General features: G+C 38.0%; 2 protein-coding genes across 3 annotated transcripts in view; both read right to left on the reverse strand.

The window, feature by feature from the left end:
- Nucleotides 1-1785: 1785 nt before the first annotated feature.
- LOC139118061 (uncharacterized) lies at nucleotides 1786-11863 on the reverse strand. The gene is made up of 8 exons (XM_070681356.1): nucleotides 11743-11863; nucleotides 9201-9326; nucleotides 7876-7992; nucleotides 7178-7384; nucleotides 4950-5165; nucleotides 3767-3988; nucleotides 2492-2701; nucleotides 1786-2128 (listed from the first exon to the last, which is right to left on the reverse strand). The coding sequence occupies exons 1-8, from the start codon at nucleotides 11861-11863 to the stop codon at nucleotides 1830-1832; spliced, it is 1518 nt and encodes a 505-aa protein (XP_070537457.1). The 3' UTR covers nucleotides 1786-1829.
- Nucleotides 11864-19414: 7551 nt separating this feature from the next.
- Nucleotides 19415-27105, reverse strand: part of LOC139118749 (uncharacterized) — a 41434-nt gene continuing 33743 nt past the window's right edge. For both annotated transcript variants that reach the window (XM_070682174.1, XM_070682173.1), the window contains exons 17-24: nucleotides 26908-27071; nucleotides 25379-25492; nucleotides 24680-24785; nucleotides 24485-24557; nucleotides 24183-24240; nucleotides 23706-23776; nucleotides 23080-23155; nucleotides 19415-20137 (exon numbers count right to left, since the gene is read on the reverse strand). In XM_070682174.1, the coding sequence (XP_070538275.1) occupies nucleotides 20003-20137; nucleotides 23080-23155; nucleotides 23706-23776; nucleotides 24183-24240; nucleotides 24485-24557; nucleotides 24680-24785; nucleotides 25379-25492; nucleotides 26908-27071 (797 nt within the window). In that variant the 3' untranslated portion in view covers nucleotides 19415-20002. The remainder of the gene's footprint in view (nucleotides 20138-23079; nucleotides 23156-23705; nucleotides 23777-24182; nucleotides 24241-24484; nucleotides 24558-24679; nucleotides 24786-25378; nucleotides 25493-26907; nucleotides 27072-27105) is intronic.

Genomic DNA, 27105 nt, shown 5'->3' on the forward strand with positions numbered 1-27105 from the left:
GTGAAATCTGTTGTTTGAGAATGATAAAATAAGGATTCAAAACAGATTACTTTCAATCAAAATGCTACTCCCTCTACTTTCATCGGAAATATAGCATGAAACAGGCGCACAAGGACTGAATGCATTTACAGCATCGAAGTGAACGCTGATCATGATAGATTTATTAGTATCGCGTGATTTGGCTTGCCATAACATTCTGATTGTTTCGCTTTTTTCGTGTCTTCGTTTGCACTTTTTTGCCGCATTGCAGATTGAATGCAAGAAAGGTATATTTTTATCGGTATTCTACACTGAAAGAAATACATCATTGACGAAAGCAAAGTGAAACTTCTCCATCGACAGGCGAAGCAAAGGGAAGACCACATACTCCGCGTTCGTAAATTCTGATAGAAGTCGGTACCAATCGCCTTCACTACTCCTCCTCCGTTGTCTCCGGCGCTTTCTTTGTAAAGCCTACAGGTACGCGTGGCGCGGTTGTAATCAAACGACCGGCATGAGTACCGCTTCCAGCGAAGACAACTTTCGAAGCACTTGTAGAGTGGAATGCTTGATAGAATATCAGTTGAATTGACGGAGAGCGACCTGTCTACCTGTATGTCGAACATTGAAAACATCCGCCTTTTCATGATGTCCTTGAAGTTGTCCCTCAGAAACTCTATTGGGATAACAAAGATTGTCGTACATATATTAATTCCACGCAAAATATCTACAACGTTAAGATGCCAGGGTTTTTAGAACAAGTACCAGGTAACCATTACGGTCGCCGAGAAAAATCTCTTTCTCATCAGCAAACGCTCGACCTTTGAAAAATTGGATTCATTGATTATGAAGTTATGAAATTCTCATCAAATAATTTCAAGGTGCTGGTTGGATGTACAGGTAAACTTGTGTTTCGAAATGCATCCAATAGCAACATCTCTACCCTCCAGACACAATAGTCTTAGATACGATTAGACTATGCATAGAAACATACTATAGACAGATGAATAGTTCAACGTGAATCATTATTCTATTCATTCAATACAACCTAGGCGTAAAGTTAAAGGTAAATTATATTATGTGGGCTGATTGGACGGTTATACATCCATATATTGTACGTCTCTATAAACGTATTTATGATACACATATTATTTGCTGTGTGCTGCCTCTATCCAAAGTATTCGTACTGGAAAGTGCCTTAAATGCGCAAAATTGCATAGAAACGGTCAGACGGACACTCAGTAAAATCAAAGGAATATTAAAACGTGTACCTTTTGCGTAGACCTTTACTTCACATATTTGTAGAAAATCATCTCTATTTGGGCTGTTTCTAAGGGCAACATATCTTCCAAGAATGGGTATCATGCAATCGCGTTCGATGGTCGGATCTTGCATGTCGGCGTCTACAATCTGGCCTCCGCATTGCGAATTTTTCTCAAAGTCATCTCGGTGGTAACCAACTCTAACAATCGCTCCAAAAAGCCTCCATTCTGTTATTTATGAGAAAGAGCAAAATATTTCACACTATAGATAATAGAAAATGATATACATGTACTGCAAGACAATCTTACAATCAACTTTCAACGCTCCTCTATCACGACTCCTTATTATTCTACGCTTATCTTGAGGCAGAAACATTTGCGAATGTATGCATGAAGATATCCATGGTACGAAAACATTAGAGAAAACGTTTTACAATGATAACAATGGGTGTAACAGAGTAGTTTATGCCATTTGTGAAGTGAATTAAGTTTTCGAACTGCGATGCATGCAAGTGAGAGGGTTGATTACTAATGAAAAAAATACTTTTTGTGACATTCCTTCGAAGAAGAGATACAAGGCACAACGAATTAAGGATAAGACAGGCTCGAGAGAACTTGCAGAACACTATAGCCAACAACAAATGAGGCACGCTCACGGCAACAATCATAGCGGTTTATCATCACAACTTTGTACACGCTGTAGACTTTAAGAAGGTCGACTCTCCACCACGCCCCAGCTTCCTTCGCTGAATGTATGCAACTGTGGCCGGTCTCTAACGCAAAATTTTCGTTTCCGTCGACGGCTCTGCTGGCCACGTGTTCGTAATAGGTACTACTTTGCTCTGCTGGTTTACCATAGGCAACATTTGATAGCTCTTCAGCTATGTCTGAAATAAACAGGCTATTAGTTGTGTCAACGGCTAACATTTAGTAAAAAAACTACCAGTCAGGGCTCTTAAAGGGTTTTGCAGGTGCCGAAAAAAACAAAACGATTGTGTAGTCCGTCATCCATTTACAAATGTCCCATATGACTGTTGCTATTGTACGTACATGTCCTTACTGCAACAGTGCACCATGAAAAATTAATTAGGCAAGCTCCACACGTCTTAATGGTGCAAATTTGTACATTAAAATAATGTGAAAAATATTTTTCGATGTGTGGTTCTAGTATTAACATAATGACACTCTTCGCACTGCATTTCTGGTTACTTTAAACACTACAGCTTTTCAACGTCCCATATATAACTTACCTTGACCCATGACCTCAAGTTCACACAGACTGAGATACTCTTCTCTATTTTCCAGCTGCACAGATACAAAGCGACCTTGCAGGAAGCATTCTACTGCAGCCACGCCTTGGGAGTTGACATTGCCCGTTGCTATGGTTTGTCCGCATTGCGTATTGTTTGTGATTGCGTCGTTATTACCTACCCTCACCACTGCACCATACAGGCGATCTCCTAGTGTTTCAAATATTAAAGATGCTGAAATATACTGTCATCGCGCAATATTCTGTCGATATTATCGATTAATTAGTGTGAACGATGTATCAGACACAATCAATCGGTTTCACAAGTTAGAAAACCTAAACCCCCGTCCGGACTTAATCCCAAAATCTAGCAACATATTTATATGGTAATTGCAACTACAAAAGAAGACAAAAGTGTGCAGCAAAGTTAAATGGAGATAATCAGAAATCTATAATGAAACACAGAACAATACACAACAGCGAATTCAAATTCAAATATTACCACTAAAACACTACATTCATTTATTTAGCTGCAGGATTTTACGCGATCATTGTACTTCATCCATCAACAGAAATGTTCATAAAACACATGTATGTATGTATGTATGTATGTATGTATGTATGTATGTATGTATGTATGTATGTATGTATGTATGTATGTATGTATGTATGTATGTATGTATGTATGTATGTATGTATGTATGTATGTATGTATGTGTGTGTGTGTGTGTGTGTGTGTATGTATGTATGTATGTATGTATGTATGTGTGTGTGTGTGTGTATGTATGTATGTATGTATGTATGTATGTATGTTATGTATGTATGTATATATATATATATATATATATATATACATGAATACATTCATCACAATGTATATATATATATATATATATATATATATATATACATGAATACATTCATCACAATATATATATATATATATATATATATATATATATATATATATAAATATATATATTATATATATATACATGAATACATTCATCACAATGTCGCAATGAGATGTGAAAAATATGTTTTCACCTGAGTATTCATAGTTTGTATGGATACCTTCAGTCAAATCTTAGTCTTATTTGTTGTTTCCTTGCTACAATCTAGACAAATAAGCATATAGCCATTCAGACAATACGATTTGCAACTAATACAACCGCTTTACGAGTGTCAAATGCTTGCAAATACTCACTTTGTCAGCAGAAATTCTATTGATCCTTAAAAAGAATTGATTCAGAGGTTTCAATAATATACTTCTTACCACAACAGTCAGCTCTGTTGGTTATAATGACTTTGTGAATTTCATACTCTCCACCAAGATCGACTTTCCACCAAGGCTGGTACTCTTTCTGAGTGTGCGTACAACTTCGACCAGAATAATCGTTGGTTTTGTCTCCGTCGATTGCCTTGATGGCACTGCCGTATGCGTAGATGCTACTTTGACTGGCTATCTTGTCAGAGGCAAGGTTCCAGAGCAGTAAATCTGTGTATGATGAAAGCACTAATTACTTCCGATTTGATATCAATGTAAACGCAAAGGTTAGATGGCCAGTTGAAAACCCTTTGAAGTCTTCGTTATATCATCTAAGTATGGAGTCACGGCAGGCTTGTTCGTAGTAAATCTTATTTAGGAAGTTCATCAGAATGAAAAAATCTCAATCCAACGATTTTGGCATGCGTTAAGCGTATCAAACAAAGAAGTTCAAATAAAGTTTCCTCTGTGTTTTCGTTTGCATTGTTTGATGTTGACAGCGCTTTCAATTCTCCAAATGAGAGTTAATTCATATTAATGCGAGGCAGAATGTTAAGTCACTGTCTGAAATTTGAATCGAAAATTTTATGTTAAAGAGGGTTGCATTGTGAATTCTTTTTATTCGGACCCAGTAACGAGAAATGGCATCTTTTCTTCAGGCCACGTCGTCTTAATTGTGAAAAACTTATCTGGATAATTAGCATATTTGTCGATAATTTTGAAATTTGAAGTTCTCTAATGCGGCCACATTTTGAAGTTACTTTCAGTCCATTTCAGACGGTGGTTTCTTCTGACTTAAAGGTATACAGTCACTTGTAATCTAAATATGCCCATATATGTTCAAAGGGGCGTTCCTTGGTATTCTAAATGCCAATGTGAGGGCGCTGTTTTTAAAAAGCGGCCACCCGCTTAAAATCTGTGATTGGTTAGATTTTCTCCTTCCATGGTAACTGTGGCAAAATTGGAACAGGTGACAGTATACCTTTAAACATGATTCATTGACCGTTAATTGCTAGAAACGATGCCATTACCAGTTTTCTTTTCAGCAAAGCATATTTTGGGTATGTTAGGAACCCAATGTGTAAGATTGACCAGTATGATTCCCCAAGCTTCTGGGAACTCACAACGATTCTTAAGACAGTTGTCGACTTTAAAAACTTCGATTCCCGAGTATATTTTTTAACACACTCACCTGTTGCCAAAACTTCAACCTCACATAGTCGCATATCTTCAGTCTTTCCTTTTACTTGTATGAAGACGTGGCGACCAGCGACGGGGACAGGATTGCATCGTACGATGAAGGTCTCTGTTTGTGTCTCGTGCTCTTGAATGCTCTTGACACAGATTGGGTTGTCGGGACCTGCCTTCGGTGCCAATCCTACCCTAATTTCGGCATTGACAAGTTTGGCTGTGATATAATTTAGAGAAATGTATTTAAAGTGTGACGATGTCGAAACGACTCCAAATATTTCCTGTCCAAAAAATTAAACGGAATGCATTGACCCTATATTATATGACTGAAGGAAATAACTATGGAAATGAGCCCTATATGAGGAAGCCATGTTCATGATTGATTTTAGCAGGTTTTAGCCAAAAAAAGACAAAGTTTCTTTTTTTGACCTGTTTGAAATATTTATAAATAAATATTACTTATGGTAGTATGCGCCTTGAAAGTGAAAGACTTAAACTATTGCTCAAACTTTCCTTACGGAATATTTCAACCATTGTCTTTCAAAATCAAGAATAAAAATCCAGGGTCACCGTGCAAATTTTGGTACTTGCGAAACAAATAACCAAAGATTTACAGATATTTAAAATTGAAAATGGCCGCCACCCCTGTGTTAACTCTACGGAGATATTTGTCCCCGAGGTGCGTTCTACCTTAATCTACAAAATAATGTCAATGCACAACTTCATAAGTGTCCACAAGTATCCCTGTGCTGAAAGCAGACACTGGTGATTTTGTTTGTGACCTATGAACAGAATAAACTATTCCGATTCCCATTAAAATATAAACTTTGCCACAATGAAGGTAAACGCTTGTATTCTTCTTTCCATAAAAGCCCCGGCCAATCAAGGTTTAATTACAAAAGCTTTACTTTAGCAATCCAAGGCCATCGGCTCCTTATACTATATTTAAACATTCCAATTTTAAGAGACAACTGGCAGGAATCGATTTATAAAGTTGCAATTACATGCCACTAATCACTTTTCTTAGTTTCATTGCATGAAAAGTTTACGCTTCTAACGATTGAAAATACTGACATTATCTCTTGTCATAATGACGATAAAAGTCCCTACGGATGGTGGGTTGAAATGCATATGCGGAAGATGTTTTGACTTACGGTGCGGAAGTATGAGGTTCGACTTTAGGGGCCGTGGATAAAACACGAGTACGTTAAATGTAACTTCTGTGTTTAGGGGAGGGGGTTTAGCTGTATTTCGATTACTGTGCGTAAAAATCGCACTACAGGTTTTCTTATCGCAACATCTCGCTACACCTTTTTATGTATCGCAAAATATCGCGCTATATTGTTTGGCGTGTATCGGGCCAGTACGACACTACACCAGCACTCTTTTGGCATATTTATGTGAATCAGTGCACAAGTAAAATAACGTAACGATCATTTTGGATACACTGTTTCATTTCATTCTATTGGTTGGGTCATTGTTGAGTTGGCGCTGAACAGAGATTGATTTTGAACAGAGGTACTATGCCGCGGGGGGGTGGGTCGGCAGCAAATGCGTGATTTCATAGCGAAGTAATTACCGATTGTTGGTATGCAGATACAGAATGAGGATTGGTTGTATCGTTTAGGGGAGGCCTAAGGGAAGGGGTTGAGGCCAAACGCGCTTAGTTTTCGTTTAAGGTGCGCATGTTTTAATTATCCATGGCCCCTTATGCTGTACAGTGAATTCAGCTGTGCATGGTAAGAGTTGAACAGTGAAATCCATTTTAAGATAAAGACACTTAAAGTGCTTAAACGAATGTTTGATGTTGCTTCAAGCAGAATAGATGTTGTGTATTCTTGACCATTATTTCAGCATGTTACGAACATAGTCAAACGATACAACCTTTCACATCATGTGGGCTAATAATGCAAAACACATTTTCCAGTGCACATTTACAATTTTCGCCTCCGGTCTGAACAATTAGTTCAGTTCAGAAAAATAACAGTTTCCGTGAAAGTCATCCAACAGCAATCTGAACTGTGTAGGCGACGAGAACAGACCAATAGGAAATACAATTGCTCCTTTACTACAAATAAGTGTACAAGAACTTCACCTGTTTGTCTTGCCGTTCACAGGCAACGCAGTAACGATGAACGGTGAAATACACAAGAATAATGCAACAGGTGCAACCAAGAAAACTCCTTGCCTGATATACTGCCAACGACGTCACAGAGTGCCAATACTTACGATCATAAGTTGCCCTGTGAGTGATTTTCAGTTTATAGACTAGGTAATTCTTCCCGAGGTCCACCGACCAGAGCGGCTCCCATATCCAGTCAGTCTGGACGCAGGTGTACGTGTATCCGTCGACGGCAAGGTTTGAATCACGGTTCTCTAAAATCGGTCCGGTTAGCGACGTTGCTTTACCACGTGCAACATTTTTCAGCTCAGGTTCTGACAAATTGATATTAAGAGCGTGCAAAAAAAAACCTTGACTTTGTCTGAAAGTATTGTAAGAGGTGCTTTGAAAATATCAAAACAAATTCAATAAAGAAAATTGATACCTACCAAAGTTTTTCTCTTTTGTTTGCTAATCACCCTTAAAACAGAGGATTTCAATTTGGAAAACATCGGCTAGCATTATCGAGCAGCAAAACCAACAAAACTTTGGCTCTCACATAATATTTCTTCTATATTTGTATATGTTTAGTGGATTTAAAAACAGATAATGATGTGTATTTTCAGGAACTACGCCAATACCTCTATAGAGTGGAATAAAATGGAACAATTTGCACAACACATCTTTATTTAGTCATCCAATACACCAATACCTCTAAATAATGGAACAATCTTTCGATGGTCCCTCGTTTTATGAGACTGGGGTAAAACATATGAGCTTACGCTTATCAGCAAGGTATTATGCAATGTTTAAAAGAACTAATTACCACAAATGCTTCCACTTTCATCACTTCCGTCGCGGCAATCATACGTGCCGTCACACACTTTCAGATTATTGATACATTCTGATGACGCAAGGCACCTGAAATTCGGTTCCTCACATTCTGAAAATTGAGAGAAAAGGGTATTAAAATACGACCGAGCTTATATGAAAACACAATGCAAAAACATTGAGACAGTCACCCTGTGTTCAGGTCATCGTATCAGTGTTTCAAGTTTCAATTAATGAAAAAACTGCCCTGCATTTCTACGACCTTGACACTTGAGTTTGACTTGACCTGACCTTACATGACAAAAGAGCGTAATACTAAAACTGCATTTTGATATATTGCAATGCAATGTTAAAAAAACAACGGAAAAATAGATTAATTATTTCAGTAACGAGATCATCTAATTTACTAATGGAGATACGTGGAGCGTGGTTCTACGCTCTTTGATCAGTGATGCCAAATAGTGCGCGAACTGGTTGTCCCAAAGGGAAAATTTCATAGATTGGGAAATCTCAAACCTTGTGGAACTAAATGTGTACGAAGGGACTTCGCGTTCAAAGCCGCTAGGTTGGTGGCAGTGTTCCTCGTCAGGCTTTTGCTGATACAATAAGCACAGAGATATTTAAGCAATAAAGCACACCTAGCGACGGTATACCACGAGATTTTGACCAGTTCACGACATATATGCACGAGCGATAGCGAGTGCATATATGAAGTGAACTGGTCAAAATCGAGTGGTATACCGTCGCTGGGTGTGATTTATTGCTATTATATCATAACAGTATATTGACATTCTGGCGTGGAACGTCAAAAACGGAATTTTGCTCAAGCTGAGAGCTCGCGCGTATGCCAGCCGTGGTATATCGCCAATATACCACGGTTCTTTTCGCGTCTCGGCCAATCAGATCGCTGTATTTGCGCCATCAATATACTGGTATGATATAATTACGAATAAGGAACCCTCCTATCGATAGCAATCTGATTATTTCACAATATTGATTAATAATAGTATACATAACTTAAATCATTAATTGGTGTTGAGGTAATATACATATATATATATATATATATATATATATATATATAGGCCTATATATATAATGTGTCTATTGTAGGCGGGTGATTATAGTTCGTAGATTGCTTAAAAAACAAAATCGTGCGTGTGTTAATCTGGGGTATTCGATCTATGCATGGATTTACAAGCTCTTTGCACAAGTGGAGAAACAGTATTAACAGAAAGAACAGTTTAAAAATTCCTACTAACTTGTACATTCAATTCTCAGTATTTGATCTGTTTCTCGAAAGGAAATCGTAAGACATACCATCGCAATTGTCCTCATCCTCCCCGCCGTAACACTGACTGATTGTATCGCAGAGCAGATCTGTTGGAATGCAGACTCCATGTTCGCTGCCAGAGTCACACCTGAACTGGTCATCCCCGCAATCAGCTAGTGTGAAAAGCATTGGAGAGGAACACGATAAAAAAGTCTCCTTTATTTTGTTATTGTCGACGACAATTAACAATTTAGTCGTGATATTCAGAGATTACCAGTAGTCCCAAATGTGTTGCGTCAGACATGATACTGACGAGTCGAGTGTCTAATGTTGAGTATTAACAAAACTTTTAATTTGGAGGCTCTTCTTCTCTGCCACGAGCAAAACCTAGTTATATTTTTTAAAGGTGAACTGTACCATGCTTCGTTTGCAGTAACCCTCCCAACGCGGTATTTTCTACACATCTTACCACCATAAAGATGAAATGGGCCCGAAAAAGTGGCACATGAACAGTCTTCTATGGGGCAATTTGAAGCCCGTTGCATGGGACACACATACCCATAAATAAAAACGACCTCTTTTGCATAAAAGGAGCAAAACAAAACACATAAATAAATAAGACCAAGGGAAAACAACTGCTCAAACAACAAAATAAAAACACCAGTGAGAAAATTAAGAACTTTAAAACTTCAATTTTGAGAGCATAAGGTCATACAGCAGGGGAGAGAGTAATTATATTTTTGTATATCCACACTGAGGGTTGCCGTGACGACAGTTGTTGTGGGCAACGTCTACCGCAGTAAGCCCTGAGCATTGAGTTATACTAGCATATAAGATAAATGTCTGCACAATGTAAACTATCATGCCATGAATAAACATTTGTGGCACATATTAGCCTGCTTTAAAATTATGTAGCATTAGTATAGATCTGGGAAGGAAGTCTTTACAGATCGGGAAATCGTGTTCCGAAAATTACCGTTAAATATATTCCCTTTGCTGCTTTGCAAACAAGAAATGATTTAGCGACAAAGTTTTATTTCCAACGTATAACGGTCATAGCATATTACTTCCATAAGGATTTTCAATAAAAGACGAATGCGGAAAAATGCTTGGATAATAGCTTCCAGGCAACTAGTCGAGTCCCTCCCAAGAACTTCGAACTAAACAGTGAAATATAAACATCAAAGGAAATTAATTGTAATGACACTCTACGCTAGCGAAAATGACAGGTCTAGAGGGCTACACATGCATACTTCCATCCAAGATTTCTGTAAGTGTCGATGAGTGATGTCATAAGTAATTGCGATGTACATACTTATGCAGCTCTAAAACGTCGCCTTGAATACGTTCAAAATATTTCGAAGTTTAAACGTTGAAATAGTAAACACTCTTCACTGCTTGTAGGGAATGAAGAAAGTCAAAGTAATAAAACTATTTTACAAATCCGAAGTGCCATTTTTGAAATTCTCAAGTATTTTTATTAAATTTTATAAAGTTTAAAGCCTTTTAGAAAACATGTCACATACAGTATGGTACAGACATGCAGATAGACAGAAAGAGATAAATAGGCAGACTAGCAAAGAGAGAGATAAACCGACTTACTGACTGACTGACTGACTGACTGACTGACTGAAAGACAGACGGGCGGATAGACAGATAAACTGGAAATGGTGTTGAGTTTAATAAAGGATGAGAAACTATTAGGCATAATATTGTCGGCGATGGATTTGAAATCAGACTTCAGCAGACAAGGAAGTGAAGAGTCATACAGAGATAATGATTGATTGATAGGCTATTTTCAAAAACAAGGAGACAGAAGAAGAGACTAGATAGCAGGCCAGTAATATATTTTTCTCACGGTAATTGCAACGATCTTCGTCACTCATATCACCACAGTGGTTGACTCCATCACAAACCAGATATGACTTAATACAATGTATTCTGTTCCCGCAGAGAAAATCTCCTTCTATGCAGGGCACTGAAACACAAGCAAAAACACCCTATTTTTACGGAATAAAGTGAGGGTAGCATTGATGATACCTCGCCAAGGATCGCTTTAAGATCATTTGAAATTCTTCAAATTTAGTCCAAAATAGATTGACGATGGTTTCATTCATACTTGACGCTCTCTAAAACCTGAAACAATTACTGAAACGTAAACATGTTGAACAATAGCATCACCATTTCTGGAACAGATCCAACTAACGTACGTTTTTACCGAACATCTTATCTGTCAAGTGTTAAGACATCACATCATGGCCTCTTGCAGCGCACTGTATGGACTAGGGTATTAATTAGATCAATTAATCATGCCATGTCATAACATCCGACGGAAGCTCATTTAACGAGGAAAATGGGGTATATAAATACATACAACGGAAACAACCCCAAAATAGTAAACATAAAGTATAGGGTTATATCCTGAACAAAACATTGCCCAACGGAGGTAATATTGAAGATGTTTTGGCAGCACATGTTGATCATAAGCATGTGGCAAACCTCTCCCGGCATTAGCTGCTGGGGCATCAATATTTTTCATATAATAAGTCGCGTAAGTTCACTTTTTACACTGTTAGCTATCACACTCACCGTAGTATGCTGGAACAAAGTTGCTTTCTAATATCAGCATTTGGTTGTAGATCGAGTTCCGGACTGCACTTTTGCGGAGTTTGTTGGTGTTGCACACGGTTACAGATGGAAACTCTAACATCTTCTCGGAAACCAAAGAAACCTGAAACGTTTTACCGCAGTTCAATCCAATTAAATAATATAACATTAAGCTATCGGTAAGGTTTGTATTTATTATTTTATGCTAAATTATACGTTTCAAAATGTTAGAAATCCGGATCTTGTTTCAACGGAGACTTTAGAATCATATAACGCAGAAGCAAAAACATATTGTTGAGTATCTCAAAGGATGGACGTATTTTTAAACATATTTATGGCACACAGAACCTTAAATTTTACGCAGTATTTTGAAGAAATGAATCGTGAATTTTTTTATTGTTGGGTATTAATACACGCAGTGTGAAATTATTTACCCTTGAAACTGATATGATTGTCCGTATTGCTTTACTAAGGCCAATTCATGTAACCAGACAAGTCTAATTCTTTTGCAAAATATGCCATCCCTTTCAATGTTACCCAGAGCATAAGACTCAAAAGAAATAAGATATCGTTGCTGACCTATGCACCCCTTTTTAAATACAATTTTTTTTATAAAATGTGTTTTGTGTTGGTCTAATAGGTAAAAGCAAACGTTTGGTTTCCTTTATCAAACTTTCGTTTGCTTTTTTTCCTAACGACAACTTTCACGACTGTTACGTCCCACTGCGGAGAGACGATTCATTATACATATGGAAGTTCATGATGTCGTTGTGTTTATCGGGTTGGAAACGGTAGCCGACTGGTTGTGTGTTAGGCCTAGCAGCTAGGCGATGTTGCCGTGAGTGTGTGAGGGTTCGAATCCCGTTTGGGTTATCGTAAAAATTATATTCCTTATTTATGTTCTCGTCATGCTGTTGCTAATTATATTTGGTTATGTCGATTCATCTGAATGGTTTATTTTCAGTGATATTTATCCCTCCACGCTTCAGTAACCAGAGTAATAGCAGGTTTCTTATCGATGAAGTTGAAAATTACTTTAAAGTGTTCACATTTATTCCATTGCAGTGGTTTTAATTTCGATTTGTCAATAAGCCAAGATTCGCTCGGCTGAATTCTAATTACAATATTGCTCAAAAAACTCCCTATAGGTTGATCCCGATTGCATGCATGGTTACTTCTAAATATAGAACCGTATAGGGCATCTGTTCCAGGCCTAGATACAAATTAAAGTTTTGCTCGTTATGACATCAGCGGTATAAAATACTGATGAAGATATTCCTGTCAAAATGTAAACACTGCTATTATTTAGTTTTAGATCTCAATGATAGGAACATGACGTCATGAGGAATCGGTCCTAAAGCTATCAATGACTCCTTAGATTTACAACCACTAATTTACATAAAGCGAACATTTCGATACTATACAAAATAAAATAGTTGCAGAAAAATTGCCATCTTTACGATTTCAGATTTTGATATGATTCATACTGAGAAAAATAAAGTCGCTTTTAACCCTTTGAGCGCCAAAGTAAATTTTTGTCGTCTTTAAAAAATATACCCCAGTCAATTTTTTCAGAATTACGCCAAAATTTTGATGAAAAATGTAGCTGATGAAATGCAATGTCCATTTTGTCCAAAATAATAAAAAAAAACTTACAGAAAAATTCATAAATACTGGTAAAATATTGCACTAAAATTTTGGTGGGAAAAATTACAGCATTCAAAGGGTTAATTTCAAAAGTTAACTGGCCATGGATTGCAAAAAGTAACATATATATGCTCCTATGAATGAAGGGAATAAATAATTAATGCGCAGTTAAGGAATTGCTTTATTTCAAAACAAGGATTATTATTGGTTATTTTCCCCGCATAAAGACATGCCACTGAACCACATTTTGTATGGTGATGTGCTAAATTTGGTCTGAGACATCTAGGTAATTGTCGTGTCCTTGTATATCCTTTCACCCTTACTGCCATTCTTTGCCTACCATTATACAGAGTAAATGTGCGTTTGCAAATATAAAAATTCTCTCTGCGAAAGGAAGGTCTGTTACCTTGACAGTAACGCCGAACTCAAAGTACTGAACCAACAGCAGTGTCATCTGGATCACCATTATGCCCGCTGCAGCAACGACAATCGCTAACCATACCGTACGGGAGACACTCGTCTCAGCCTCAGTGATGTGCACGATCCCGTGCGCCGTTGTTCCCTTACCGAAGTCCGCCAATACATGCTTTAAAGTAGCCTGTGATCTTTCTTGTCCGTCTCCACATGTTCGGCTGTCCACTCTTTGTTGCTTGTCGTCCACATCAGACTCATCTTCTTCTGAATTGTCATTCGTTTGACATTTTTGGTATGCCTTTCCTCTTTCAACGTTATAAGCGCCACTCTTCAATGGCAGCTGACGATGTTTGAGTCCCTCCTTGCTCCTTTGCAAACTTGGAGGAAAGACGTTACGTGTTAAGGTCCCCTCAAATAATACAAATGGCAGTCTTGGAAGGTGATTAGAACAGTTATTAAGGAAAATTTTGTTGTCTTATTCCGACACGTGTTACTATATTACCTGGCAAGACCCGATACTTGACAATGCTGTGTAGCCCAATAACTCATAGACAAGATATACATGAAGAATGGCACTCCTAGGAAGGTGTTGTGTCGGCAATGAACCGCATTCAAATAAGCTGTTTTGCAGAGTTTGATAATTCTCCCCTTGCTTAGGTTACTCAGTCGTAAATAGTTCTTCTAAAGCTGTCATCTAAGATTCCTTCTTACGCTTGCTTCTCGCGTCTAACATGAATAAGGGGTTATTGCGGCATGGCTGTGATTTGACAGTATTTTCAGCATTTTTTCAGAAAACAAGTATTCTTCTTCTTCGTCTTCCAAAACGGTGAGTTGAAATACCTACTAACACCCGTGCAAAGTATGAGTACTGTATGAGAAGTTGTTGCCATCAAATGAATTCACGTCAAAATCTGAAATTCGCTTATCAATGATAATCTTGACAATCCAAAATTACAAGAAAAGTTGAAACTTGCCGTTTTGTCATAACCTCTGGGGCGAAGTAGAAAAAACTTTCCGAAGTCCAATTGCAAAATAAAATGTTTAAGACTTGCGCGTTTAAGCAGATTCATAACGCTCATACAAAATAGTGCTTTTGTCTCTGATCCCTGACACCGGGCAAAATTGATCAGGTGAAAGTTGTTGTTTTTGCTAACCGTTGCCAGAAATCGCTTCAGAGTGATATAACCACAATACTGTTTTAGCATTTGTGAGTATGAGGGTTGAGGCATCCATTGGCTGATACTTTGGGTCTGTTACTTCAACTTAAATGATTTGGTGAAACATTTAGGTGCTGTTTTTTAGAATAATTAAAAAATAAATGAGGATATTGACGAACAGACCAAAGAAGCATGGAAAGACACGACGCATAAATCTCGCAGTGATGACCGGAGATATACTTTACGTCTCAGGTGCTCCTTGGGTGCAATTGTGAGAAACATCGTAGAAAACCTTACCCTTCTTCCATTCCTGTGTTTGCGTTGCTTCCCTGGAGCCTAGTTGATCGGTTTGTAACCGGTGTCGTGTGACGGTTTTGCTTCTCCGTGACGGCACAACTTGTCTTAGGAGTAAACGACGATGTTCGCACAAACCTTGCCACTTTTATACGTTACCTGAATTCCATAAATAGTCCCACTCTGCTTTTAGGGTGCATATTAATCACACATTGCTTCGCTGCATACCAACTTACGTGGATTGTGATCAATCACTACGACATTAATTGTTCATCCTTTAAAATGGAATTATGTATACAAACAGTCGGCCTATAAAATGAACCTCTCATGCGTGACAGTTACCCTTGATTAAAGTACAGTCTGATAATTGCCTTTGGTTATGCTTCATATATTACGATTCTACCACCCGAATATAGTCGTGTATACTGTTATAATGTAGGACATTGTTGTGAGACGATTTAATACAGTGTTTACAATCGGGTTCGAACTCACAACGCACGGTAACAAGTCACCCAGGCAAATCCCCACTCTATTCTATTCCACCCAAGAATTGATTTCTTAGTAATGGCGAATTAACAGTATTAACACTTGTTGTAAATTGTAACAACAAGATTAACTTTTCTGAGTTTGCATTGCAACAATATGTCGGTTTTTGCGTTTGGAAAAGGTTCAAGCTCTTACTACATTATTTGCAGTTACTGAATTTATGTGTATTTATCGATCTCCGATCCAGTCTTATCGAAAACAACATATTTATGACGTATGGGACACCGATGATAATACTTCTATTATTGGGTTGGAAGCGGTGGCCGACTGGTTTTGTGTGAGGCCTAGCAGCTAGGCGATGTTGCCGTGAGTGTGTGGGGGTTCGAATCCCGTTTGGGTTATAGTAAAAATTTATATTTCTATCGAACCTAGCAGGGAATAACAGACGTCCGATTTGGTGAACCACAATACAGCTATTTCCATTCTTCGTCCTTTAGCGACTATTAACCAAGTCATAGAGGGAAATAATCAGCTCATAGCTGTAAACTATACCTCGGGAGCAGGGAAATGAAGGCGGACCATTCTCGGAAAGAGGGAAAGAATTTTGCACTCACAACATTACAAACGCTGAATGTCAGGTTAATGACAGACTACCTCAGATTTTAATGCACGGTTTGTGGTAGTGAAAGTTAAAGGTATACTGTCACCTGTTCCAATTTTGCCACAGTTACCATGGAAAAAGAAAATTTAACCAATCACAGATTTTAAGCGTGTGGTCGCTTTTTAAAAACAGCGCCTTCACATGGGCATTTCGAATACCAAAGAACGCCCCCTTGACCATATATGGGCATATTTAGATTACAGGTGACTATATACCTTTAACCTCAGATTTCAATTCAAGGTCTGAGTAATAATCCTCTGCTGTCCAAATTTACAAAGTACGGGACATTTAATGTTGTAAATTCATTCGGCCTTGTTTGAATGCGCGAATCTGTGTCTCGGCAATAACCCCAAAGGCATGCTTGCACGGACTGCCAGGAGTCATTAAAGCAATTAATCGCCCTTGTATTCGATAGTTCGTTGACACCCCGCCGACTTGTCCGATCGTTGCACTTATTTGTCGCATATGCCATTTTGTCGTAACAACATACATAAATAGAGTTGCGTTTCGAAATCAAGAGACAGGAGTACCAAATGCATTACATTTAGGGTTCAACATTCGATGCACTTGTAAGGCACTGGCAATGTCAGTATTTGTATTTAGTTATAAGATACCGTAATATCAATATAGCTGTAATCTTCAAACGTGCATAGCTCTGAACGTCCAGTATGTACTATGTCAGCACTAAATCCCGTGTCACGTGATTCGATGGATACATACACGACTTTCAGTTGCGCCTGTACAAGAACATTTCATCTTGCATATGATACTTGTTAAGTTTTGTAGAGTGATTTGTCGAGTCTTGCGGAATATTAATTAGCATTGAACTCCCCAGCAAACGCTCCGTAACTATTTTCAACGTCCCACTTGTGTGCTGTATTTGTAAAGTGCTATGCAGTACGTACACTCTCAATGCTGGTTATACACACCCCACGATGAGAGTTTCAAATTTGTATATATACCTTGCTCAAGTGAACTATACAATATGCTCTTTTGTCGTCAAGAAAACATACATGCTGAATCTGCTTACATATACAATGATTTTCTTCAATTATTTTGCTTATTTTGCCAATACAAATCAATGTTCAATGATTTATCGCTGTAGGTTAATGTTCTATACACACGACCGTGATGATAGTCAAGTGATTAAATTTTGTGCAACAGATGGCTGAAATCTGAGTCAGAAAGAGTATACAGTGTGACGTAAGGCATTAAGCGTCTTAATGCCTTACGTCACACTGTATAATTATTGTTTTTTGAATTGGTGCTATGTTAACTCTCGTTGATTATTTGATTAAATGAGCTAGAGCTTCGCACTGATTATGTTCACGAATCGAATCGTCCCGTATCTCCAGGTCAAGTAAATCATACTGCTTTGTTTTTTTTGTTTTTTTGTTTTTTTGTGTTTTTTTTCAGTCCATCATCCAACAGGCGTTAGGCCAATTACAGGATGAGATAATAACCCACTAACCCCCAATGGAGCTATGAGGAGTAAAGTATGCTTAAAGGTATACTGTCACCTATTCCAGTTTTGTCACAGTTACCATGTAAAGAGAAATCTAACCAATCACAGATTTAATACGGGTGGCCGCTATTTAAAAACAGCGCCCTCACAAGGGCATTTTGAATACCAAGGAATACCCCTTTTACCTTGTATGGGCATATTTAGATTACAGGTGACTGTATACCTTTAAACACGCATATTCATCATTTGCTTACGTCTAACTGATGTAGGCACAACAATTGTTGGTAACTTCTGACAACTGTTCATGAATGAGTGCTGTATACTCAGGGCTAATTGTCTCTCCTGCATAATAAACGGCCTGAAACAATGACTTCAACGAGGGTTTATGAGTTGTCGGAAGCTGTACATTTTCCGAAAAGCACCGCAAGAGACAAGCCTTGGTTTGTTTCATACATGTATATCGGAATTGGAATTTCTGTAACACAGCTTTTAATAAACTCAAGAATAAGTAAGAAGACATTCCTTAGTGATCAGGATCGATACATCGTTCGAAACTAAGAGTAGAAATGAATTGAACGCTCAGTTTTTGGGATCTTATAAGAAGCTCTACTATGAGGTTATTACGAAAATACCGCAAAGGATGCACGAGGACATTGGCGCAGCGTATCGCCCGACGCGAAGCGGAGGGCGATGCGCGGCGCCAATGTCCGAGTGCATCCTTTGCGGTATTTTCGTAATAACCTTATTATTATACATCTTATATTCGTGACTGGGGCATCAAATTGTCAGAGTAATGACCGTTTCGTGCAATGTCAACAATTTTTCTTCCGATTTATAGCGCAAGTGTGGTGTGCTATCTCGGACGCGCTTCTGCAAGTTCTGGATAGTGTGTGTGTGTGCACTACACACGTACGTACAGAGCGCGCGCGAGACATGTTCTGGCACTCGTCCAATGAGTCTCTTGAAACCGTTCAACAGTGAACGCGCAGATACAGCCGCAGGGGATGGGGCGCCTTGAAACCGAACGTGTTACGGAACGGGCGTTCCGTACGGCTTTTTTAGCGCACGCAAAATTCTATTGTTCTCGATGGTAGATGTATAATAAGGTAATTTATATTCCGCCAAACACATACATGAAGGACCACTGCATTACCCTGTTCGGGTATTTACATAACCAGACAATGTATTAACATGGTGTATACTAGTATGTAAGTGTAAATTGACATATGCGATTGAGAAAGATAGTAGGTACACAGCACCAGAAGCATTATAATGAATTAAATGCGTACCACATATGTACATGAGGTCATGATCACCTTACACGAAAAGTAGACAAAAGAATGGAAATGCAGTGTTATGGAATATATGACTTTACAATACTTTATCAACATCTTAACGTTTGAATTGAGTCTGTTACCTTCTGGCATCTTTTTCCCCCTCTTCTATAAGAAAGTTCGACCGACAAGCAAACTGGTTCATCGAACGAATTTTTAATTCCCATATCTTTTCTGAAAAAAAATTATTCCCAAATTCCTGGATTGTTTCCATTGTAATTTCAACTCTTTTGAATAAATTTACAGTACTTGAAATATGCAACTCTCTCTCCATTTTATTGATATATATGTTAAGTGCTATTATAAAAAAATGTATGAAATGTGTATAATTTAAATTGAAAAATACAATTCAAGTTAACATACCTATTCTATCAACAAAAAAATGTTTAATTTTGTACACATTTTTCCTCTACCAACAGCTATCCGTACTTGTGCTGTTAAATAAAATTTATCATTATTCAAAATTTCAAAGTGCTGTCAATCAAATGTCAAATGCCGTCATTATACAGTTTTCGCACAAACATTGCAATCAGTTTCGAAAGGGTGCATATTAAAGGCAGTTATTAAAATGGATACATAAATCAAATGCTTGCAGGATTCATTCTTAATTTACCGTAAGCTCTGCAAATATTCCTCATTTGACTGCTGCTAATGCTTAATGTTAAAATTGTGTGCGAAATCAAAGAATAACTTTTAAGTGTGTAGTATTCGACAACTATGTATTGGATTGTTTTTGGGACCAGTGTCAAGGTAAATGCAAACACTTTTTAATTTTGCAAATGCGTCAGAATACTGTCATTGACCTAGAAAGCATTGAACACAAGCTGATAAAAAATTGAATTATCTCAAACAAAGTAATAAGTGACAACCCAATGTAAAGTCCAAATGTACCGCCAACATCACTCAGCAGATCTTCCCACTGTGTGATCAAAACAGAAAAAATAAGGGCATTACAGTGTATGTATGTATGTATGTATGTATGTATGTATGTATGTATGTATGTATGTATGTATGTATGTATGTATGTATGTATGTATGTATGTATGTATGTATGTATGCATGTATGCATGTATGCATGCATGCATGCATGCATGCATGCATGATCAACAAAATGATCAACAAAATGAATAAAATGGCTGCATACACACATGCATGCATGCATGCATGCATGCATGTATGTATGTATGTATGCATGGATGCATGTGTGTATGCAGCCATTTTATTCATTTTGTTGTTCATATCCACAACCAAAAGGCCAAGATCAAATTAAAGTATCGAGTAGCCAGTGTTTCTAAGTGCAATATATGTGAATATATTACGGCATGAGAGATTAATAATCTTAATTGTATGAATCAAATGACATGTCATACACATAACACCAAAATACTAAATTTCTTTTTACATGCTGGTTTTCCAAAAACATTTCATCCATTGACCCAAACTTGCAAAATTAAAATACCTCTATCCCATTTTGTCTTGCCCGCCATAGCTTTCAAATTTCAGATGGGTTGTTGGTAAAACATAAATTAAGATAACATAAAATAGATTAATTTATTGGCATTTAAAGGGCGGTGGTCGTTGCGCTGCGCGTACGCGAATTTTTTGTTGATAAACATAATATTTTGTAAACATAAGCCTTCTCAACTTCAATCGGAGTGAGATGGAAGCGGTCCCTAAGCTTCTGTAAGACTCAAGATCATGCAACAGTAAAATATTAAGATCAGAAACGAACTTCAGTAGTGTATTTCTATTATTAACTCATGTAACGCTACCAACATTGAGACAATACACTCGGAGCATTATATCGCTGAGTATATATTACTGCACGAAGTTACGGTGAACAAATGGGGTTTGATCGCGCGATGTCACGTTGGTTGTACACAATGCTATGTACATTACAGCAATAAAACATCCGTAAAACGATCAATTAGTATTATATTTCGGCCAGCAACAAGTAGAATGCCTCACACAAAAATTACACACAATGATCGGCAAGCAAGAGGAGGACACGGGAGATGGTGTTGCATCGACAAGGGAGCGTTCAGTTATTATGGCCGGGGCTAGGCCGGCAAATTCTTCCTGCGCATCAGTCATAGTAAGTGAACCCCCTACCCATTGCACCAAAAAATTGATGAAACCCCCCCCCCCCCCGTTTAAGATGACAAAATTCATGACACCCCCAACATTGCTTTAGTAAAGCTGCACACAAAAACACCTCTTGGGGGCGATATAATAAAAAAAGATTCTCAGATGTGTGCAAGAAATTGGATTTTGGAATTTCACCGATATGTTGATTCACTATACATTGGAGTCTATGAGAAAACTATGAATATATTTTTTTTACAATGCTAAACTAAATTAATTTGTGCTTTTATAGGTGTTTGACAATAGATACAAATGTACTTGATTAAAATAGGATATTTGAAAGTTCAGATGTTGACAACAATATTGATATCGGAATTTTAACTTAAAAGTATTATTTCACTTTACGTGGTACTAGTAGTCTACAGGTTACAGTTAAATAATTTCCCTGACAAAACTCGTTAAATCTCTAATATGTGAGTAATAGGAATTGTTCATTGAGCTCAACGTACAGTAAGAGAAGCCTCAAAATTGCCAAGGCAAGATGTTCATATGACAGATAATTGTACGTTTGTTCAGATTTACAGTTAAATGACTTCAGGGAATGAAATCATGCAGGGAATCATTTTTATCTCCCAGAATATTTCTAAACACTTATTGACGGGAAGGATACTTATGAAAATTAAGTGACCCCCCTCTGAGCTGTTTGAAAAGTACATGACTCCCCCTCCCCTTTGCAGTTTTCAAATTTAAGGTACCCCCTGGATTTTGCCGATCCCCTGCCATAATAGCTAAACGCTCCTGAGGGAGACCGGTCACCGCGTTGACCATAGACAGTAGTTCTCTACGATGCGTTGACGTACACGGATAAGAGAGAATCCGGATCCACAACGTACGGGCCCCGTGACAGACTTGACTCACGACATCGCATGGCTATCCATACGGACGTGTCATTACAGTAATCGATATCGAAAGGCCAAGTGTAGGCCTACCGCTGGTGCTACGCAAACTTCGTTGTTGTACCTCCTGATTGCTGGTCTGAGTTCAAATGAAATAACCCCCAAAAAGACCTATAAAAGTCCTTTGCTTGACTTGATACCTGTACTCGGAATTATCGGTTGCACAACACCACAGGGGCAAACTTCGTAGTAAAGTCGGATTCTCCACAGCCGAACGGGGAGCGCCATACACCCGGTTCTCTCGACACCGACGTTCACGCAGCCGGAACACGGAACAAATTCTCCTTGCTCAGCTACTGCAGCGGGCATTGCTCTGCGAGCTACGTGGATTTTTGTCGCTTGCGTTATGGTCGACTGGACTCCTGTTGGGCCTCTGGAAATAAAGCTCTCGTCTTTGCCAGCGATGTTGTGGACTAGAGCCCGGTCATTTGATAGTGTGTTGAGGTATTACTGTAACATGCGTACGGGGTAAATGTTCTCAAGTACGCTCGAGCGATAACAGTAGCCGAGCCAAATTATGAAAATGACCAAATGTGATCTCGATACTGCGTGTTATTCCTGTTAAATATTCAGCAGTTATTTAACTCAGATTAACTGACCTGTTATTGCATGTTAACTTTGTAAGTGGGAATGTTTGGGACAGACTGACCGCCGCTTTAACAAGTGGCAATATCGCAACTATTGTAATCAACCTGTAACTTAATTTGGCGACCTTGTTTACAACCGGATTGGGGGGGGGGGGGCTAAGGATCATGCACAGCGCGACGACCACCGCCCTTTAAGTACTGCCATCAAGTGACAATTAGACTGGTTGAATTACCTTATAAGCAGGAAGTTGCGAAGTTGATTGTATGTTCAACGATTCAAAGTAGACATTGAGGCGGATTAGATTAGATCTAAAGGGAGAGAAAACATCAAAAATTCAAAAACATAAAAGATACCATGCTAGTATTTGATGGCCTCAATACAGCCAATCGATTGGTCGAGAAGCTAAAAGAACTGTGGTGTATTGGCAATATACAACGGCTGGCAAAAGCGTGAGCTCGCTGTAAGAGAAAAAACCCTTCTTTTGACGTTCCATGCCAGAATTTCAATATCATGTTATGATATAATAGCAATAAATCACACCCAGCGACTGTATACCGCTCGATTTTGACCAGTTCACTTCATATATGTACTTGATATCGCCCGAGCATATATGTCGTGCACTGGTCAAAGTCTCGTGGTATACCATCGCTGGGTGTGCTTTGTTGCTTAAAGATACACGACTGCCAGTAACTCACTGTTCGGAGGGTCAGAGCGAGGCAAAGTCTTCATGGAGTACTTTTCTTGAGATTATCACACTAATCGAAAGATATTTCAATTTCTTTAAAAATATTTTTATTTCTTCCTTGATAGCAATGTCTATCCTATCGCCATTTAGTACAATCTATAGTGTATTCTTACCTTGCAGACTCCAGGTCATTTAGATTTCTTGTCTTCGGATTTTTAACTTTTACCAGCTTCAACAGATTGTTCTGTATACACAGATGATATCCAATTAAAGCGTAGGATACGTAAAACAGTCTCTAATATTCATGCGCTATGAGAACATTATACGCACGAGACACTTTTTAAATTTCTAGGTCTTCCAAATTAATCAATGTAAAGACCTTAATCTAATCACAGGGCAATTCTGTCATCAGGAACCTCCTATGTTGTAAAATAATAAAATTCGTGGAGACTTGTTTCATAAAGTTACATAGGTTTGTTTTGCATGTGTTTCCGATTGGTTGCCGTAAGGTTTGTCTGAGTACCTTTGTAATTTACTGAACAAGGAATTATGGACTACACTGACGAAAGTCTCAACAGCGATAGGGTTTGCCTGAGTATATGTAGGATGTATTTATACATGTATAACAGATAAATAGTCAATAGTCTCACCAAGTATGCATCAGATGGCCATTTGGACTGTGATATCGTCAGTTGATATTTTGTCTCCCTTTAAAGTAAGAAAAGTCAGAAAATATGCAATGTCATACACCTTAGGATATTTATCTAGTGATACTAATTCTAAAAGATGGTTGATCAGTTTTCTTGACTTCAGCAATATTATTAAAGTCAAATATTTGAGAAAATACCTACAACAGAAAGCGAATTTGTATTTTCATTTCCCATTTGTAACCACTGGTTGATAATTATGCTGTTGGTTGTTTTGTCATGCGTGTTCAAAAACATTAACATACCTGCAAGGTGGCGGGCAATTACATGGCAACAAATCTGAGTAGAAGAAGAAGCGAATCAGCTGGAGACAGATCTCTGTAAAACGGAACACATGAATAAAACGAATAACCATTCCTTTCCGGGCAGCATTGATCAAAGGACCGGAATTGAACATTTCATAAATACAAGAGAAAAGAAATTGACTTGAAAGCAATTACCTTGTGTTTCATTTGTTATGCGACATGGTGGGATTTTGATGGCCAGCGAGTCCGAACAACCGCAATAATGTAATAATGATCTTCGATAACATGCTGTCTCGCACGCCTGAAATTTGGAAAAGGCCGAACAGTTACTGGCCTTTCAAATATCATTGACGATCCGCTTTTAAGTTGCTGTGGTAGGCACGCAGAGAGCAGATGAATGGGTGAACTGTCTGCATGGCTAACCATTCTTCGAAGAGACTCCAATTATTGCGTTTCATCACTTGCCAACCCTACGTCTGTCTATCAGACCATTTACATTCTCGCTGTCTCGTTCTCTCACTGTCCAAAACCCGATTTGTCTGTACATATATCTGTATATCTCTTTTCGAAAGTGGGGATTGGCAGAAACCAAGAAATACCCTAAAGCATGTGAATCGATGAAAATAGCTCGAGCAAAAGCAGTGTAAACATAGAAATAATAAGTAAAAAGTATGAATGTCAGCAACTTTACCTTCCCTGTTTCTATATATTGCAGACACAAATAGATTGGAGAGAGAGAGAGAGAGAGAGAGAGAGAGAGAGAGAGAGAGAGAGAGAGAGAGAGAGAGAGAGAGAGAGAGAGAGAGAGAGAGAGAGAGAGAGAGAGACTTTTCAAACTTTAATGTTCATTGCCAAGGGCAAGGCCAAATTCATTGTCAAATTTGCTGTTCTTACCAGTAACGAGTATTTAAGCTTTGTACTGGGTTTCTTAATGCCAAGTGGCAATTGTATGTGACTTGTATCTTCTGTGCAATTGCCGTATGGTTTGCTCAAGCGATCTATTAGAATCTGAAATAAAGAGATGTTATAATGACAAACATAACATAAATCATATATCAATTTTCAAGTTTAGCGAACAAGGATCGAGATATAAAACAATGGCCATTTACAAGGGAATTATATAGTATGAGTGGGGGTCGAAGATTAATTTGCCCGAAAGTCCATGGAAAACGGTTAGGATTGCTGCGAAATGTAGTTTTTCATGTACTTTAGATGACACGAAAAAGATGTCACTTTTGTTGCAAATTTCAACCGCAAACAAAGGTTAACCATTCAAATTACCAAGATCACGATTGATATTGACACGATTGGAACCAATTTAGGATAATTGGATGACGAAGCAATGTCTGTTTGATCTACAAATGTAAGCACATCTACTTTTCTTTTTAAGTTATACACTTGTTTTTATGAGTAAATTGTAATATTGCAACATTAAGCTTTAGAGCACCTAACACTTTTGAGAAATTTGAAAAATATGAAAATCCAATTATCCTAAATTAGTTCCAATCGTGTTTATTGAAGATAATTCTGGCACGAGACATTTATGAAGTATTTACGGTCCGAAACGGTAATCGTTTCCAAGACAACAGTTTCAGATTTTAAAGGTGGTACTTTTGCCCGAAATCAAATAAATGAAAAGTTAACAAGGAAATTTAATTTGCACATGGTGTTTGTAAAAACAAACGGCAACAAACGGCAACGGCTACATTTTTCTTGTAATATACTTCCATAGTAAGTTTTATTTTTTTTTGTGTGTGTGTGTGGGGGTGTGGGGGGGGAGGGGGTGTAAGGAGTGCGACTTAATTATCTCCAAGTCTTCATTAAATATGTTGTAAGGCAATAAGTAGTTCATCTGTGTACTTCGGGCGATGAGTCTTATACACGGCATCACTTTTTTGTTGTTGCATGCTTCCTTACAACTATACCAAGTCTTTAATAGCAGTTTCCAAAATAAAATTGAATTAACACCAGACATTTTATGTGAAAAAGCCCTAAACTCTACCCAGCATTTATTGCCCAGCACTATCTTGACATGTATTTAGGATCTGAAAATAGCCATCTCGAAATATCGCTGAAACTGCCTTGCTAGTTGTGAAAGTAAAATATGATACAACCATTATCCATATTTTAAGTATCTTAAACTCTTTGAGGTGCTTTATGGAAATACTTTGTAGTGGTTGCCAAAATGATCCATGACGAACGTGTGAGTCATGCTTCAAAATTGAAATCGGTTGAATCCTGGTCTGAGATGTTCTTTTCTAAAGCCAAGAACTTAGAGTTAAACACTCCGGGACGGAAGTGTGGTATTGAAACCTTTGTTAAAACGTCAATCTTTCTTTACAGTCATAGTTAAAATTATCAATCCATAGGTCCCTATGCATTTTTGAATATTTATCCCATTGTCAGAATACTGTATTACCTACCTCGGTCATTGATACTGACGTCACTGTTCCTGGCATTGCGAAAAATCCACTCTGTCCAGGAAAGGGCGATACATTTCGAGGCACAATTGATACCACCGAAGCTGAATCCTGCCCGTAAATGCTGAGATATTCGTTTTGTTCGGTGAATAATATCAGCGATAAACCTAAACAACGTCCAAAATGTAGTGTTATGTTGGA

Source organism: Ptychodera flava, chromosome 19, assembly GCF_041260155.1.
Source record: "Ptychodera flava strain L36383 chromosome 19, AS_Pfla_20210202, whole genome shotgun sequence".
Taxonomy (NCBI): domain Eukaryota; kingdom Metazoa; phylum Hemichordata; class Enteropneusta; family Ptychoderidae; genus Ptychodera; species Ptychodera flava.